The sequence below is a fragment of the Fonsecaea nubica genome (assembly GCF_001646965.1).
Source record: "Fonsecaea nubica strain CBS 269.64 chromosome Unknown Scaff7, whole genome shotgun sequence".
NCBI classification, from domain to species: Eukaryota; Fungi; Ascomycota; class Eurotiomycetes; order Chaetothyriales; family Herpotrichiellaceae; genus Fonsecaea; species Fonsecaea nubica.
In genome coordinates this window covers 563,076-581,150 of record NW_019173680.1, presented here as the reverse complement: position 1 = coordinate 581,150, position 18,075 = coordinate 563,076, and the positions used below count along the sequence as shown (strand labels likewise).

The 18,075-nt window shown below is 51.6% G+C and overlaps 8 protein-coding genes across 8 annotated transcripts; 4 read left to right on the top strand and 4 right to left on the bottom strand.

Annotated features, from left to right (window-relative positions):
• Positions 1–465: 465 nt before the first annotated feature.
• Positions 466–2,540, bottom strand: AYO20_01819 (hypothetical protein; the record flags this gene model as incomplete). Its single annotated transcript, XM_022640125.1, has 2 exons — positions 466–2,239; positions 2,296–2,540. The coding sequence occupies 2 exons, from the start codon at positions 2,538–2,540 to the stop codon at positions 466–468; spliced, it is 2,019 nt and encodes a 672-aa protein (XP_022504080.1).
• A 1,557-nt stretch (positions 2,541–4,097) lies between these two features.
• AYO20_01818 (hypothetical protein) lies at positions 4,098–4,769 on the top strand (the record flags this gene model as incomplete). Its single annotated transcript, XM_022640124.1, has 1 exon — positions 4,098–4,769. The coding sequence occupies one exon, from the start codon at positions 4,098–4,100 to the stop codon at positions 4,767–4,769; it is 672 nt and encodes a 223-aa protein (XP_022504079.1).
• Positions 4,770–5,310: 541 nt separating this feature from the next.
• Positions 5,311–7,785, bottom strand: AYO20_01817 (hypothetical protein; the record flags this gene model as incomplete). The annotated part of the gene is made up of 5 exons (XM_022640123.1): positions 5,311–6,351; positions 6,528–7,139; positions 7,188–7,215; positions 7,261–7,528; positions 7,578–7,785. The coding sequence occupies 5 exons, from the start codon at positions 7,783–7,785 to the stop codon at positions 5,311–5,313; spliced, it is 2,157 nt and encodes a 718-aa protein (XP_022504078.1).
• A 536-nt stretch (positions 7,786–8,321) lies between these two features.
• On the top strand, positions 8,322–8,924 carry AYO20_01816 (hypothetical protein; the record flags this gene model as incomplete). The annotated part of the gene is made up of 1 exon (XM_022640122.1): positions 8,322–8,924. The coding sequence occupies one exon, from the start codon at positions 8,322–8,324 to the stop codon at positions 8,922–8,924; it is 603 nt and encodes a 200-aa protein (XP_022504077.1).
• Positions 8,925–9,663: 739 nt separating this feature from the next.
• Positions 9,664–10,023, top strand: AYO20_01815 (hypothetical protein; the record flags this gene model as incomplete). The annotated part of the gene is made up of 2 exons (XM_022640121.1): positions 9,664–9,930; positions 9,988–10,023. 2 exons carry the CDS (start codon positions 9,664–9,666, stop codon positions 10,021–10,023), a joined length of 303 nt encoding a protein of 100 aa, XP_022504076.1.
• Positions 10,024–10,862: 839 nt separating this feature from the next.
• On the bottom strand, positions 10,863–12,631 carry AYO20_01814 (hypothetical protein; the record flags this gene model as incomplete). The annotated part of the gene is made up of 2 exons (XM_022640120.1): positions 10,863–12,508; positions 12,562–12,631. 2 exons carry the CDS (start codon positions 12,629–12,631, stop codon positions 10,863–10,865), a joined length of 1,716 nt encoding a protein of 571 aa, XP_022504075.1.
• Positions 12,632–13,237: 606 nt separating this feature from the next.
• AYO20_01813 (hypothetical protein) lies at positions 13,238–13,576 on the bottom strand (the record flags this gene model as incomplete). Its single annotated transcript, XM_022640119.1, has 1 exon — positions 13,238–13,576. One exon carries the CDS (start codon positions 13,574–13,576, stop codon positions 13,238–13,240), a length of 339 nt encoding a protein of 112 aa, XP_022504074.1.
• Positions 13,577–16,179: 2,603 nt separating this feature from the next.
• AYO20_01812 (hypothetical protein) lies at positions 16,180–17,352 on the top strand (the record flags this gene model as incomplete). The annotated part of the gene is made up of 2 exons (XM_022640118.1): positions 16,180–16,242; positions 16,318–17,352. The coding sequence occupies 2 exons, from the start codon at positions 16,180–16,182 to the stop codon at positions 17,350–17,352; spliced, it is 1,098 nt and encodes a 365-aa protein (XP_022504073.1).
• Between the last annotated feature and the right edge of the window lie 723 nt (positions 17,353–18,075).

Below are 18,075 nucleotides of genomic sequence, written 5' to 3'. Positions count from 1 at the left end.
TCAGGATATCTTCCCACGCCTTAATCAGGACGAACTGTGTCTGAGGAAAATGCCACGCTTCTCAAGATGCAAAATCTTTCTCGGTGTAACTTTCCCCTCCCAGAGTCCGGTGTTTGATACAACAAAACTAGTAATGCGCGGCGATGAGATCGGCTTCTCAGATTTACGATTGGTCGGCAAATGAAGCGTTGACGAATCAATTGCCGACGTGAGGGGCAGATGCCGATTTCCCCCTGACATTCCCTCAGCCTTGCAGAATCATCGTCGTTCTCGCCGATGATGATTATGCGCGCGGGGAGAGTGCTGGACCTAACAAAACCAGAAAGATTCATGTTCATGCTGGTCTTATTGAGTAAATCTACTTTCATGACTATTAAGCATGCTTCCTAGTTTTCATCGCCCTCCTAGTCCACTCGCGTCTTGTTCACCTGGCAATCTGTTCGTCTTTCCATACGACACACCCGATCACAACAAGATCGAGACCGCGGTCGCTGAGGGGTCCATCACATCATAAGACTTGGTCTTGTCATCCATATCCTTGCTGTTCATCTTAAATACCTCCGCCAGCTGCATTAGATCCGCATACAGCTGTGCAGCTGCGGCCGCAAGCTGAGTCTGGTTGTTGAGTGATGCAAGCTTGGCTGTGGAGAGGGCAAAGTTGAGCATGTTCTGCTCCTCCGCCACTCTGTAGCTGAGAAGATAAGGGACGTGAGATGCCAGCAGCCATTCACGGGCGTGCTTGATCGGATAAGCGGCTAGTAAGTCTTCTTCCTCATATGTCTTGAGATCGTCGAGGCTCTTTGGCAATGATGAGAATAAAGCCGAGGGCTTACTGATAACGAATGATTGGTAGTAGCTTTGGAGATAGTTGATGGCGGTATGCTGTGGCGAGGCAATATGGATGCACATCGTGACTGCGTCGACGAGGTCTTCGAAAGTCTTGATCGCCGGAAAGGACTTCATTTGTCCTCCATTGTCATCTTGCATCTCCTTGATCCAGCTAGCAATCTGATCGTCCTTTTCCACCTGCTCATCGGAGTGGATGTCAATGGCAAGAACACTTGACACGAACTTGCGCAGAATCTGCCACATGAGAATCATGTTCCGTGCATAAGCATAGTTATGAAATTTTGGGTTGCTGGCCAGTTCCTCAGGTGGGAAGCCTCTCGATGCCAAATCATTTGGCACGTATTTTGCTGTCCAGTCGAAGCGTTTGTACCCATCCCTTAGGAAAGAATAGAGTTGGGGATCTGTGATACCCACTATCTTGACGATGATGTTTGGAACGAGGGTTGCCCGAGCTGCTGCATTGACCGACAACGTCTTGAGCCAGTGAGGTTGGAGAAGGCGATACACTGGGTGATCTGTTGAGAAGGCGCGATGTGCCGCCACAATGGTGACCTCCTCCACCAGATGGGTATTGACCAGATGCACTGTGACTTCGTGTCTCAGCCAGTCCGAGGTTTGGGCGCATGTCTTTGCATACCGCCACGGCCAATCGTCCTTGGACTCAGGGTTAGATGGACTGGACCTCTTGTTGAAGATGACCACAGAGTTTGCAAGGCTGCCTTTGTAGTCAACAGCTATTGCCAGTGGATGAAGAACGCCGGCATCCGTGAGTTGAAAGAGAGTCACCGAAGCGCATAGACGTCTCATTCCATCATTGGAAATCAGATCTGCTTGCTGATCTGCCCCCATGGCGGTTCGGAAGTAACTGCAGTCTTGGACATAGAAGGATTGGGGATTCCCAGTCGACAGGAGATTCTGGATCTCAGTATTTGCCTGGGCGGCATCGGTAAAGCCCTTGAGCCACTCGGGCGAGGCCTGCTCGATGGTGGTGGGATTTGTGCCCACAAATTGTTGTTGGGCAAATACAGCATCGGTCCACCAGTCAGGACGATTGCCAATATTCTCCTCATCGAAGATGTCTTCCTTGTTCTTATGAAGCTCGTTGTTGCGTGCCTCGATGCTGTCAACTGTGAAACCTTCCGGATGGTCGTGGATGAAATCAAGGATTGTGTCCGGGAGGAGCGTGCCGACAAGGGTTCCAGTGTCAAGAAGCCTCATGAAATCGAAAATCTTGAGCAAGTTGACTTGATCTACTTTGGGTATGATGTCCAGATGCGGTGGGTAATTGTCACTGCCTGGCTTCTGGAACGTGTAGAGAGACTTTGGGTCGACAGCGAGTGCCAACGGGACGCTGGTCTCAAACCCGGCCACATCGAAGAAGGATTCAAATCTGTGTCTGCTTAGTATTCCTCCGACTACAGTAGAGAAGACATTTGCCGGGAATACCTTGTTTCGATGCGTTTCATCATCTGCGTCAAGGCCAACTTGGTTCCTTGATAGGTACCAGCCTGAATTGGAGGAGGCTTCCCGACATCTTTGGGAGGGGTGATCTTCTTGTCTGTGTCGGCAGCAGAGATAGCCCGTGGCACAATCGATTTGTTCAGCAACTCTGAAGTAAATGCTCCCTCATCCCAGCCTTGCTTCAGTGGAATGGCAGTGACAGATTTCACCGGTACTTGAGCCGTCCCCATAGTGGATGCCGATAGAGTGTTAGCCGATTGAGTGTTTTTCTTAGGGATGCAGGATAGAGATTGAATGAACTGTTGAATGCCCTGGAGGCTTCTGTGGACGAGGCCTTTAAATGCATCTGGGGTGCAGGTGAAGGGACGTCTGTACCCTTGTTGACGCTCTGTTCTGGCCCTGGTGATGGACAAACAGGATCGTGAGGGTCGAGCAGGAGGAGCACCGGGAGCAGAGGCACTGAGTCCGACCTGGGAGTTGATTGAAGCCACAGACTCTGGGGGGGAAGCGTTCGTGTTGGACGAGTCCAGCCGCAGCTGAGGCTGCACCTGCGATTGGTCCATTGGGCTGTAAGGGACGTGAAGACGACCTCAGCCTAGACCTGGACACGAACTCAACACGAACTCCTTGCTTTGTTTCAGCTCCACAAGGCAATGTCGGTGTGTTGTGCTGCATGGATCGTCAGTTGGAATTACAATGTCAAGAGTGACACCGCCTGTCACTTTCATCTCAGACTCTCCTGTCTGCGCCTTCCACATGTCAAATGATTGCACCTTCCGCAGGCTCTCGACCGTGGATGACCTTCAACTTCTCCCCGGCAGCCACCAAATTACGAGTTGCCTCTCTCTACCCTGTCCTTCCAGACTCTGCGGCTGAAGTGACAGGAAGGTGCTCGGAGGTTTTGGTGTGTAACAACCACAGCCAGGCGCACCCACCCACCAGTCGGAAGGAGTTATCCATCATGCAGGAGGAACCATGCTTTTCGTTGACGCAACACTGCGAAGTCTAGCTCAATTGGACGCCACTTGCCTCCCAGCCTTAACAGCCTCATCCTACCTCTCGATTTGCAGCAAGATCACGACATGGGGACAGGCTTCAAGCTCCAGCCGTGTCCCAAAGCATCACGAAATCACGGCGAGTTTCAATAGTTCCAGTTCAGGACTACCATCGGTTTCAGACATATCTTGGCAAATGTGCTTGGACCGAGTTCATCACACTTCCTTCGAGTTTGACAGGTGGGGATTGGTGTCACTGAGGTGGTACAGATTGCCTTGGCCTGTTCTCCCAGCCTCCAGATCCTCCACCACCAAGACTGCTTCTTAGAGGCACGCAGGGATACTCTCCTATGTGACATCTTGAACAAACAGAATCATGACTATATCCCATCCATAGAATTGGTGACAGCCTCTACGAATGGATGAGAGTACGATACAAGCATATTCTTCAGGCAGAAGGTTGCGAAGGATGCCGCATTCAAGACTTTCACTGTTTCTGTTCCCACCACACCAGAGGTAGGCATCCAAAACATGGCTTCTCGTGTCAGAATCAGGCCTCCTTGGCTACGAGGCAACTCTGTCTCTCAATGGGTCGTGGATACGATGGTGTTGGTGGCACTGAGTATTAGAACCCCAACAGCCTGACGGCTTGTCAGCTCGAGTCTGCAAGCAGCCCCGTGGTTTGAACAGTATAAAGGCTGCATGATCTGGGCTTTTGATTCTATCAGCAACCTATCTTCTGTTCTTTTCTCAAATTCTAGCCGCACATACCATTTATCCAAACAAGACGCCATGCCAATCCCACACTACGGCGTGTGGAAGGGCATTCCTGTTTCCTACCAAGTTGATGGTCCAAATGACCGTACTCCTCACATCAACCTTTCCTTCAAGGATGACAACCACGGAACGATCAAACGGAAGGCAGCAATCAATGTCAAATCCCAGGACCACCCGAACGAACTTGTCTACTGGTTCAACCATAACTTCTCTCACTCGGTGACTCGAGACCTCGAACATCTAGACTACGGCTTCCACCCGATTGATCCCCGTGATCGTGACACACGCGACGTTGCCCTCGATTACATCCGCACTCGTAACCTGCTCCGAATCCCCGATGGGAGAATCTTGCCATTTCGCGAAAGCGGACCAGATAATGACATCCTCGATCAACTCCGACCCATCCTCGACGACGCCATCACACAGCGGGCAGACATCTACCTCTATGGTTCGTCCTTCGGCTCCGGCATTCATGACATACATATGAATCAAGGAAGTGTTGGTTTTCCCAACGGCATTGGACAAGATGGAGCTTTCTTTGTACGATTTCCGGATGGTCATTGGGAAGCAGTGTTTCTGGCCTTTGCATCACAGCGGATTCCCACTGACAACCGGAATGGGCAACCAGTGTCTGATAGCACATCACTAGAGAGAATCATTGGGAGACAAGGACGTCCACGGCTCTGATAAACAGTTGCAGCGATCCTATCCTTGTCATGACTTATCAGGGGACATAATGATTGCTGATGGATGGAGATCTATAGTAACCGAGGGATGTTACGACTGAACGGATGTGAAGGGACTGAGGCTGATTTAGGAGCAGAAATGTGAAAAGTGCTACTGCGTATCGAGACCATTTAATCAACGCTCTCCAATCTGAAACTTCAATTTCCGTACGGTAGTAACTATCGAGTTCCAAGATTCTAACTCGGCGGTTAGTTCTCCCCCGACTGGGTGAGTACTAACCGACACAGGTATTACTTGTTTAATTACTCACTCTTTTTTCTGGCGAGGGAGTCAGACGGACAGATAGGTAGGTCTGGGGACTTGACTACGACCAATCTAGTGACAGAAAGTTTTGTTGATGGATGAACCTGAACGGGAACGAATCGAATCGAATCGAACTGAGTTGAATTGAAACTCGAGATGCGAGTAAGAGAATAGAATAGAAATAATGGGTGAGCAGAGTGGAGTGACCGGTTCGCTGTGCCGTACAAGAAGATCAAGATCAAACGCCCTCCCAGCCAGGCTGTCGGCCAAATCCCGTCCAGTTCCAGGGGTCGAGGTGTCCGAGTTGCCCTGCCATGTTGATATTCGCATCCATCTGTCCACTGAAAAGGGCGAAATCATCCTGTGTCTCGTTGTTGCTGTTGCTGTCGATATTGTTATTGTATGGCATGCCGCGGTCCCAGAACCCCATCCCCATCGGCGTCGGTGTCGGTGTGATGTGCATCGAACTTGGCCTCATTAGACCGCCCTCATCAATGTCGGAATTCCTCGTCAACATGTTCGGCAGGTCGGTATCGACATTCCGGGCATGCAGGGCTATTTGTGAGAGTGCGTGCTTGATGGAGGAGACGACTCTTGGCTCTGTCACCGACACATCTTCCGGTCGCTTGGGAGCTGCCTCGTACGCCTCCCATGCCTGCAGTACCAACTTGGTGAAGAGGCGGAAGAAAGGACTGTCTTCCCGAAAGTGAGGCCCGAACCACGCACTGTAATTGTCACTCATGACTTCCCAGGCGTGACAGGCCTGGCTGCTCAGCGGCCGGCTTCGCAACTCCTGCACGATTTGGATGTAGGCTGGGAATGGGAAGTAGAATTGGTTGAGCCAACGGAACCCCTTGGTGAGCGGTGACGCCATGAGCTTGGTGTTGCATTCGAGCATTGTGAGCGCATAAGAAGTGGCGGTGCGTCGCTGCGCACTTGTCTGTCGTGAGGATGAGCCAAAATACCGAGACTGATGTTCCAGGAGGCGATATTTGGCCAGGTGAGCGCGTGTCGTCCACATCGTCATGAACTGCAGTGGGTGCTCTTGGTCACAGTGCCTGAGGTACCGGTCCTCAACCATCTTCTCCAGCCTGACCAGCTCAGTTTCATCTCCCTCGGCTTCGCTCTGGGAAGGAACGACGTTAACCTTCAGGGCTGGGGTGGTAAAATCGAGATGGGTCGAGGAATGGCGGATCACTTCACCCAGTTCACAACGAACAACAGCAAAAAGGGCTTCGGTGGTATTTCCCTGCGTTACTGGCGGTCTCTTCATATCCGGCTGCAAGTCAGAGTCGTTCACATTGAGGGGAACTCTGCAATCCCATGTCGGATCTAGCGTTGCAGTCCTGGAGTTTGTGGTCTCGCTGACACGAGTATCAAATAGCACCAGCGACCACCACAATCTCCGGCGCATTTCCGCCTCAAATATCGTGTGTCTTGCCAATACTGACTCACTATGGATACCCATGCGTCGGGCAATGCGAATTGCCACAGCCAGCACAGACGACAGGGACTGAGGAAATGAACTGGATCTGACAGAGATCTGGCGCTGTTAGGAGGGTGAAACCAGCTGTTGGTCATACGCACCAGGTAGAGATATAGTGCAGTCAAGCAATCACGGTCGTTGGTTCGTAAGAACGAGCAATTTAACAGCGCCTGCTGACAGGCATAGTGATATCTCATCAAAAGATCTTCTTTCGGGCAATCGAAAAGTCGCTGGCAGTCTTCGGTCGCATGGCTCGAGATCGCGATACAGTAGATACTGAACATCAATGCTTGCAAGGTGGGACTGATTTTGGAGATGTCACTGACGGCTTCAATGAGACGTCCCTGCAGACTGGGAGTGTGTGTAACCTTGAGCAGCGGATTTACGTTGTCCGAGTAGATCTGCCAAAGCCGGAAGATGTGAACTGGGTCGGGATGTAGACTGGAAAGGTCGACTGCTGGGCCGCGGGCACCGAACAAAAGGTTATCATCGCTTACAACTGATTGATCGTAAACGTCTTTCACAGCGCTTTCAAGCTCATTTTCATGAGAGGCGACGCTGTCACTATCAGAGTCTCGGAACTGTGGGAGCAGTCAGAAGAGCTCACAAATAAGGCGACATGGCCGTACCCCTTGACTCATGACATGCCATACATTTCTGGGAGAGTCAGCTACCATGGATCAAGTCCTGGAACACGCATACTTGACTCCGTAACTTCTTCCGGACCTGCTGGTGGTCGAGGGAGTTTGCATCTCCGAGTGCATATGTTCTGGAGGCTCACCGTCAGAGCCGTAGCCACTCCCAGCGACGGATTTCCCCTTCTCCAATCCAATATCGTTGTGGAGTGGTTCGAACTTGACGTTGTTCTGACGGAGCAAATCTTCGTACTTGGCTATGCGCTCCAGGAGCTCTCTCTGTGGGGGCCTTCGCCTTAGTCGTCGCTTAAGTAAAGGGCTGGGAACACATTGAACTTGAGATCTGACACAGTTCGCGCAAGGGAAGATGCGGTCGCACTTCACCTTTCGCTGCTGGCAAAGGACACATGCAAGCACCCGCTTTGGCTTCCCGGGGGAGGACGATGGAGCCGTTGCTGTCGGGATGGGGGTATCCAGGGACTGCGCCGTCATCGACATAGTGGACGATATGTTCTCGAAGAAAGCCCGAGACCAAGAGGTCGGGGATTTCAACTGTCCACGGTGCGACGTCGTTGACATGTCGTTCAACCATTCTGCCTGGAACCTCCACTATCCAATCACAGAACGTGTTGAGTGGGGTCATGTGATTGACCCACCTCGGACTTTCTATTTGTCCGAACCAACATATCAATTCAACTTCACTTCGCAAGTTGAAGAATCACCGTAACCACAAAATATGCTTCCATTGACGTTGAAAGACACCATGAATCAAACCTTCTCTGATCACTGTCATTTGGAGGACAAGCAGATTCTTTCACTTCCTTCTGTATTCTTTGTCCAGCTGCATAAAGGGTAACAAAGAGATGTTTCCAACCATTAACCTCATCGCTTGACCTTCGACGGAAGGCAGCTGAAGGAGTCACTTTGAAAAGGACTATGGATCTGAAGAGCTGCCTTGAGGAGCTCCGAGTTGACGAGGCAATTTCCATAAATATCCAACAACATCTCCAGGTCATGCTCTCGCAATACTACCATCAACGACCATTCCACTGGCAAACACCCAGTAAAATCAACTAAACACTTTCCAGAAGACTCACAGTAAATTATCAAGAACTGACAAAGACAAAAATGTCCGATTCCGCAGTCGACAGCGACCCAGACATACTCAAGAGATTTGCCGAGCTTCTCATCGAAACTACCAATCTCTCGACTGAGGGCTCTCCGGATGGTGCTTCGACCGAGGCTGGCGTTGACCCTGTGGAGCAGATTTCCGAGACGTTTAAGAAGATCAGTATGAGGGCTTCATCTTCTGACCCGACCAAGTCGCAGCCTGTTGCTGGTGATGTTCACGCTACCGGTGTCGAGACTAGTGCCACAACCTCCGCCGACCCAGACGCCACGAACTCTGCTCCTGATTCCCAAGGTGAGTACGATAGGGTGCGTCTCGAACGAGAAGTCATCGGCGTTCTCGAGACTGACTACTTCCAGCGGACTCGATATGGGACCTTGCGTGCCAGTGCTATTCGTCGTAATCGTCGTATCCTTCGATACCGAGTGAACCGCCGGGTGGCCGCCGCACGACCTCGAGTGAATTCTCCAGGGGGGCTGGGATTGGGGATCGGGCACAACGATGGACTGAGAAAACAGATCGGAGGCAGAGGACTCGTGGAGAACTTGTCTAGCGCTCTCGAGGGCCTTGACCTGAAAGGTGTGAAAGATGATAGGGACTAGGATGAGAGAGACTAGGATGAGAGAGACTAGGATGAGAGAGACTAGGATGAGCCGAGATAAGATATTATTATTCGTATCTCCCACTTTTGAATTGTGTAGATGATTTTGTATCTTTTGTCCAGGGTGCTATACCAGAGCCACATCGGACTGCCATAGCCACCATAGCACTACCCTTTCCTCCTGAGATATTATGTACCATGCCCCTCGTTTATCCCAGTGTTTCTGTTTCCGACTCCGATCTGCACAATGCCCACACTCTTTGCTTTTCTCAAGTACGGCACAAAGCCCGTGTTCATTATCTCAGTGGTTTGACTGCTGAAATGCTCCTTTGTCTAGATCTCGAGGCCGCACAAAGCGTCCAACAAAGCCGCAGGGTGTTGGTAGGCCAGGTAGTTTCTTCCACGATACCACTGCCTACCCTCCTCTCAGTGACGAAACACTCTGAGCCACAATCAGATCTGAGACAGTGCTCGGAGGATCTCAATGAGCCAGCCCCCAAACTGTCTTCCACAGACAATGCCTGGTACCACTATGCTATGGGGCAACCAGCCCTTGACCATGGAGCTGCCTCCAACCCGTGCTCGACGGCCTTATATACCTCTCGACACCTGCCCATCTCCTCCAATCTATCATCAAATTACAAGCATCCTGAACAAGCAGACTATTCAACTCGTTCTTACTAACCAACAGCCCACCAAAACCCTCAACCAACCCCCAAAAAGTTGGAAAAAGCTGCAACATGCTATCCCCCCTATCATTCCTCCCGAAGCGCCACTCCAAGTCCAAATCCAGGTCGAAGCACCAGCGTGCCGACGACGACCTGGAAGCAGCGCGCCCGGCGTCTCCGACCCCGTCATCGTCATCGTCATCCTCCGACACCTCCGAGACCCACCCTCTCTTCAAGACCAATCCCACCGCGTGGACGTGGAAGGACAGCGTCAAGTTCTACGTGTGGAGGGCCAAGGCGAGGGTGATGTACGCGGTCGAGTCGTATCGGATCAAGAAGGTCTTTGGGGCCGAGTTTGATCACTGAGATGAAACTCCCCTGCTGATGTTGAGATAGTCAAGTCGACTGGCTGACACGGCAGGCGTCGAATGATAGGGACGAGCGTGAGTTGTATGGGGTTGTTGAGTTGAGTTGAAAAGGTGTAGAGTGGTGGATGAGGAGTCGATAATTCGAAAAAAAAAAAAAAAAAAAAAAGAACATGACTCTGTAGGGGTTTCAGGTGGGGAGGTTGACGTGCTGAACTGGATGCGAGACTGGGTCGTCGTCTTGTAGAACACACTCATTTTAACACCAGGATACTGGACAGGACAGGTAAGCTGTGCAAAACCACAAAAGAAAAAAAGGAAAAGAGAAAAAGAAAACTGATTAATCAATATGGCTTGTTTCCAAGCTGGAACGGAGAAATTCCAAGGTCATTTCCATACACATGCACAATTCCATCCAGCTCTCTTTCCTTTTGATCTCTCCTTTTGGATACCTTTGTAGTCTTGTCAATGCAGGCCAAGGAAGATGCCATGTACACGGTACTCGGAACACATACCTAGGCTAAAACACAGACGGGTGGTCGTTATAGTCTGAGAAATACCTAGGTTAGGCAGGTAAGTACCCCACACTGACCAATCAAGCCCGGCAAGGCTGCCACCTCCTGAGTGGGCCGCCCTGCACTCCTCGTCGACATACTCGTAGTAATCGTGTATCCTGTTTGCTATGACGTTATCTCCTACATAGATATGTGCATCTAGATCTTCAAGAGAACTCTGGTGATGAGAGGACCTGCAAGACACCACAAGGAAGTATATACTTTCTCACACAACATGTTTTTCGTTTCCAAAAAAAACTCCAGCGCTATGTTTTTTTCTATAATGGCCAACTCTTCTAGAAACGAAATCTATTTTCCCCGAGATATCCATTTGCTGTTCGTCGTCTAATCGTCATACCTGGTCAAGCATCTTTTCGTCGTCCGCTTCCCTTGCCACGTCTCCGTTCTCGACCCTCAACTTTTCCTCCCTCTCCTCGGCCTCACTCTCTGCAGCCTCCCGAGCCTTGAGTTCCTTCAACTCCTTGCAAAACTTGCTGTTGTCTCGGATTCGATCACCATATTTGATAAACGCAAAGGGAATAAGACACATTCCCAGACTCAGAAAAGCGAGTAAACTGCACGCCCATGCAATGCCCAGGCGGGAGAACATGGAGTTTGCAGCTAGTGGCAAGACTGCACCAAAAACGCTTCGACTAGTGCTGGTGATGCCCTGTGCACTGGCTGCAAATGTTTCGTAGGCATCAGTGAGGTAGTTGAGCAAAGCCATGAAAATGAGGAGGAATGCCGCCCCAAAGATAAACCCTGAGGCAACAGGTGCAAGCCAGTAGACGCCCGGTTTGGCACTCCACCCAATCCAGAACAGTGAGACCACGTAGAGTGGCCCTCCAATGCAAGCCAGTGGGAGCCGTCTGTACTCCTCATGTTGTGCCCACGGGGCTTGTCGCTTCTGAGCCTTGGCCAGATATGAGTCCCACCAGAGATAGAGTGGTGCCGCGAGAAGAGACCCAAATGCAATCGGAAGAAACGCAAGTCCGGCAAGTCCATATGACCATTTGTATACTGAGTCCGGACCCTGGAAAATGATAGGGTAGGCTTCAAAGTACAGGTAGAAGATTGCGTACGCCAGAGAGCAATATGCTGCCACGCACATGACAATGACCTCTTGAAAAAGCATGCGGTACGGTCGAGTCATGACAACGGTAATGACGTGACGCAACGTTTTCTTCTGAAGATCTGTCTTGGCAACGATCTCGGGATCACCTGTTTCTTTGCGAAGTCTTGCTGCTTTGCGGCTGAGCAGGACTGGGGTGTATGTCTCTGGCATGAAAATAACAAGGGGTAGTGTTGCCACGGCCAATAGAGTGCCCACGGCAAAGACCCATCGCCACGAAGTATTCTCCGCAATGAACCCTGAAATGGCTGGTGCTACAACGGGACCGAATGTCGTCGCAACCATGAACCACGCCATCGCCAAGCCACGTTCCCTTGGGTCGTTATATACGTCAGCATATAATCCTCCCGTGATTGCCACTGGCCCAGAAAATCCAATCCCACACACAAAGCGGAAGAAGAGCAAACAAGGCCAGTTCGGTGCCACGGCGCAGGCCATGCTGAATATGGTGGACAAGACGAAGAATGACAGGATGACTCGTTGACGACCATTATTTTCGGACAGGGGACCACATAGCGTTGGGCCTACCACATAACCGGCCAGAAAACAGGATATTGGCAACGGAAGCTGAATCTCTTGTGTAACGTTGAAATGCCTTGCTATGAAAGTGATGGCTCCGCTCGGCAACGACGAGGAAATGGTGCTGTTCATTACGGTGATCATGCCTGTGAAGAAAATGTATAGCTTCTTCCTCCGCGGCCAGTTGTAAGGATTTTCTGGGTCACTCGAGCTGAACGTTATGATCTTTCTCGAGTCTTTTGTGTTCGTTGGCTCGTCATCCGGCGACACGCTGGGCGCTTGCCCGCTCGTGAGGGTATTCTGAGAAGCATCGCAACGTTGGAGACCAGGACGGTTGGCTTGGGTGACTGCGAAACGTCAGAGCACTGTCTTCACCGACATGTCCGAAAGGGGGAGGTACCTGTCAAGGACTGCGGCGCAACGGTGGTATCGACCGACTTCTGGGTTTCATTGTGAGCACCAAGACCCATGGTCGGGTCTGTCTACCAGTGGTGGTCAAGTAGGACTGCGAAAGAAGAGCACAGTCAACACACAACAGAAAACAAAAAACGAGATGGGGAAAGGAACTATCATGAGAGCGAGCGTCTGCAGACTCCAGCCTTCCGGAGAACGGAAAATGGGCGACATTATTGTAGCGTGCCTCTGCACGAGATGAGGGGAATCAAATAAAAAAGTCGGGAGGATCAGCTTCAACTAGGCCGCGGGCCGCATTTGCGACCAATCCGTGCGGGGGGAAGCAGTATAGATTCATAAGCTTTGATGAGAATGAAGCTGGCGACAAAAAGGACATGACAAGTCGGTTACGACGGCAGTAGAGTGGAAGCAGGAGGATCGGCTACTTGCTGCAATTATTTTCCCTTCGAGTCGATTCTGGAGTATGTGTGTTCCCGGTGGAATGGGGGCCGACAGGAGCAGGGATGTCATTATCAGCATCATGTGATTTCTAGTCCATTTGAGGTAAGGCTCCCGAAGACACCCCGCTAGTGATGCTACGGATCGCGCCCTTTGACCTCCAACACTCGTTGCTCTATCAACCATGTACGAGTCCATCAGCCAACACGATTGGGGTGATAAGGCTATGATATCTTCATTTGTGCTGTCTGCTTGACGACTTTGTCAAAGCATCCGGCAGAATTGTCCTCGCTTCGTCCTCGCTCACCGTCTTCCATACTATTCCGCTCATGGTTGTTTCCGTCAAGAACAACAGAAGGCTCGTCGTGGCGTCCCGCAACTCGCACGCGGTCAACCCCTACCTGGGCGGTTTGGTGGGAATTGGCAATCCTGGCGGCATGGTCCTGTTCCAAGTCGCGATACCGCTGCTCGTACTCCATTCGCTTCTTCTCGCGCTGTAATTCTTTCCGTTCGTGAAGTTTCTGTCGGAGATGGACACCCGCAGCAATGAGGAGGTATGCCATTTGGGTTGTGTCTGGGGCACAAGTATTGGTGCTCTGTAGCAGACAGGATGCGTGTGCCCGTAAGTGGAAGACGGATGGTGATGCTGAGGACACGTTTTTAGAGCTCAGGAACGTGGAGCGGGTAGGGATGAAGCTGCGTGCCGAGTGCTGCACATAGGTTGAACAGCTGAACAAGGGCCAGATGGGAATATCAAGCCAAAGACAACTCTGAAGCCCTCATATTTCTCAACACACCGGACTCGACTTCGAAAGACTTATTGAACGACCAACCCTTGAGCCAGCGGAGGCGTATGGCGTACAAGAGATGGGCAGCTTACGGATTGGGCAGCGTTACCGGATACGCACCGTCTGATTAGAGCAAAGTCTGATACATTTGAAATACCACTGGTCCTGCACGTCGGACTAAATACCACCAGCCAAGACGCCTCTGCTAAGCTGCAAAGTAATTAAAATGCCAATAGTCGTACAAATTCATTAAATCCTGTTGTTGGTTGTTCGCCGTCTTTCACGGTCCTTCTCGTGCCCTCGGGTGGTCGCACCTCTTCAATTTTCAAAGTCAACAAAGAAATCTTCCGACGGCCAAGTAACATCTGCATCTGTCGATCTGGAAGCTCCGCTGGTCAAAATGTGCCCGACCGGCCGGATTTGCAAGCCACGCCCATCCCCTGTTGCTAAGGGTAAGGATGACTGCATCGCATTGAGTCGTGTTGGAATTGTCCATGTATCCCTCCGAAGAGAAGTTATGTTCCACATCAACTGACTCGGTAAGAAACATGAGTAAACCAAAAGTTGCAGGGAATCAGAACCAACGTGAAAACCGTGGTGACTTACCCGAAACACATGAATCTCTTCCAGCCCTTGGCTCCCTCTAGCTTTCGATTCATTCGCAGATCAGCAAACCTCTCACCCCGGGGCCCCATCACGCGGTCGAAATCGTTGGCTGGTGGACTTGTCGACAGTGCGAGAGTTGGCCGTTGTTTAGAGTTGACCACCGCAGCGTATACATGAAGTTTGGCGACGGGATTCTTCTCACTGTCACTGGATAATGGGAGATCGGGTTGTACTGTAGAGCTGTCTTCATCTATGGCACCAAGTAGCCGTGAGGGCGGTGTTGGACGACGGGGGCGAGTACCCAAACTACTGTACATAGAGGATGGAGTTGGAACTGCGGAGGACGGTGAAGGTGGTGCGGACGAGGAATCTGTCGAAGAGATGAGAGTACTTGAAGATGACAGAACGCTCTCGATCGAGTCTGAGGGTGACGGAGACCGAGAGGTTGATCGACCGTCCATCTGGCGCTTGGAGAAAACCATGTTTGTGGTGTAGAGAAGTTGTGACAATGGTGAAGATCCGAGGCTGGGAGATTTGATGGGAACCTCGCTTGGTGGTAGTTTCCCACGAAGCGATGCTGCTACCCGTAGAGCGAAGTAGCGAAGCGGGAGATCGCTCCTCTCACTGTCTTACTGACGTATAACCACGACGGCAGTACGCTGTAGGCTTCGATCAGTCAAATATGCATGTATACAAACAACCATACAAACAACCAGTGGTGTCAGGACGACCGCAGACAGAGAGAAACTCTGTGGAAGGTGACATAAGATGCAGGACGCAGGCCGCGGGCTACAGGCTGCAGGCTGGTTCAAAAAGCCACCGCGAGCTTACCGTACACTCTACAGGGATCGTTGAATGGAGCATGTCATCTCATCATGGATACCATCACCCACCATTGACGACGGTTTGGTCGATCACTTGCTTGGAGGAGGTGTTGGTGCTGCCACATTTCGTCTCTCACCCGCGCCTAAGAGCGCCATCTCGCCGTGTGGGGGTGTCGATTGGGCCCTGCGTTCCTCGCTAAGCCCGGAATCTAGGGGTGACAGGAGCCAAGAGACCCCGGAACTGCAGGTGTGGGTGGTCACCCCTCGCCTCCCCTTGCAACCCCAACAAGTCCTCGGGCCCCAAGCGCCCCAAGAGACCCTCCCAAGCCCCCCGAAGTCCCCGAAATGACCGTTTGTCTGTCTGTGAAGCCCGCTAACCACAACCACCGAACCCTTAATCGGGGGAACAATGGGCACATCTAAACTCTATTCGATCTTGAAACTGCCTGAAAAGGATCCGATCTTTGACAGTGGCTGGCGTCAATGACGCCGATGGCTTGATATGCAGGGTCATTCTCGTATGTACTTTCGAAACCAATGTTCACGCCAGCCCCGTTCAGACAAGCAGTCTCGACCCGCAGCACGCTTCATTTTGGGCATGTGAAGAACTGGATTTCCTCCCTGACTGCGAGTCTGCCTGACCACAGACGTAGGTGTTTCTGATGGTGGTTGATCATGTCTGGTGTATACATTGCTTCTGAATGGTCACGGGAGCATGGTGTGCATGGGCATACATATCGGCTTAAAGTAAATCCGATCCCCGCTGCCGGGATCCCCGTTTCGGAACCATCCATGTCGGCATTTGCACCAAAGTCGTTATCAGCAAATGCTCACCTATATGCGCCCTACTGTTTGCGATGTTGACATTCTTACCCCTATGGAACTGCGAGACCCCAGCATAATAACGCAATTGCCTGGAAGGCTCCTCACAATACCACTGCCGCCAACATGGCGCGCCCACGACGAGCGTCTGCCGCGTCAGATCTCAGTTCCGTGCCAGACCAGAACCAGGTACTTGCGCACTCTACCATAGTCTCCCAGATCATGTTCATAGCTGGGTGGTCTGTAGTAACAAGCTATCTGTAGGAATTAGGAAGCATGTACGACTACCTGGCCAAAATTGTCCTCCTCGGCCCCAGCGGCACCGGCAAATCCTGCCTCCTGCATCGCTTCGTGAAGAACGAATGGCGCGTCCTGTCCTCCCAGACCATCGGCGTTGAGTTTTCGTCGAAGATAATAAAAATCGGCACACCCCCCAACCGTTCGAAGCGAATCAAGTTGCAACTGTGGGACACGGCCGGCACAGAGCGATTCCGAAGCGTGAGTCGGAGTTACTACCGGGGAGCGGCGGGCGCAGTGCTGGTATACGATGTCGCCAGTATGGCCAGTTTCCAGGCACTCCCAACGTTTCTGAGTGACGCAAGGGCTTTGGCTAGCCCACAGTTGACAGTGGTTTTGGCGGGCAACAAGGCGGATCTGGCAGACGAGTCGCTACAAACACAAGGGCATTCGGGTCCAAACCATACGAGAACGCAGGCCGTGCATGTGAAAGGGAGTGCCCACCACCAGCGCATCCAAAAGGAAGATGAAGCCAACAGCGTTACACCTCCGGCATCGAGCGCGTCAAGTCGACAATCATATTTCCCCTACGATTCTGGAGGCGGAAGCGTTACCGACTCGGTCAAGACAACATCCAGTCGCTCGCGCGAGGACAGCATGAACCTCTCAAAATGGACCGCAACCCAATCCACCGAAGGTCGCGAAGTCAGCACCGAAACCGCCTCCCGCTGGGCCTCGAAAGTCCACATCCCCGTCACAATGGAGGTCTCGGCTCTCACGGGTGACAATGTCGATGCAATATTTTACCGCCTGGCCGCCATGATCCTGACCAAGATCGAGCTGGGAGAGATCGACCCGGATGATCCGGCAAGTGGTATCCAGTACGGCGATGGCGCTGTGGGAGTCGACGGGGATAGCATAACCACAGACGGAGGTACCGTGAGACGGCGGAAAGGCGGGAGGGGAGGCACCGTGCGGAACGGAGTGCTCACCAGCCTGGGGGAGTGGGAAGACGTGTTTCGGAGACCGGCCTCAAGAGCGGGGAGAGGACGGTGCTGTTGATCAAGGTGTCGGCGAGCATCGTTTGATGCCCTTCCTGTGACGGAGCGACGATTCCACGAGACACTTCCTCCCTCCCCCTCTTTCCCCTTTACTTTTCTCACCCCTTTCCTTTCACGTCCAGCCAAAAAAAGCGCACTTTTTGAAGAAAAGAACAAAAGCAAGCATTGCCTGATTTCTTGCTTGCTTGCCTGCCATACAACCTCGTTGGATCAATCGACCTTGAGCGAACGTTCGTTTTACACATACATGTACAGCAGTGCTTACAGATTCCTGTCTCTCTGTGTGTCAGCGTGTCATCATGTCAGCTTGTCAGCGACTAGCTTTTGCATTGCGTTGCTTTGCTTTTCCTGCACGGAATTGAGATTGAGATTGCGGCGTCCGCATGTTCTGGATAGAGCATAGGGACTGGAGGCTGAGAGCCGGTGCCTGTGAGGAGTGTGGGATTTCTTCTTCTTCTTGTTGAACCTGCAGTGCAGTGCAGTGCAGTCGAGTCATGGCATGGCCGAGTTAATGTCTAATACACACACACACACATACATACATACATACATACATACATACACATGTTGGATCCCCTTTCCGCCAGCTTGCTATGCGGTGTTCACAATACATAAATCGTCAGGCCTGCGTGAATAAGGACATGCAAGACTTTTAGAGCCAGGGAAACACGACCATGATGATGGATCTTGAACAAGATCATTGTTCCAGTGTCAAGCCTCACGC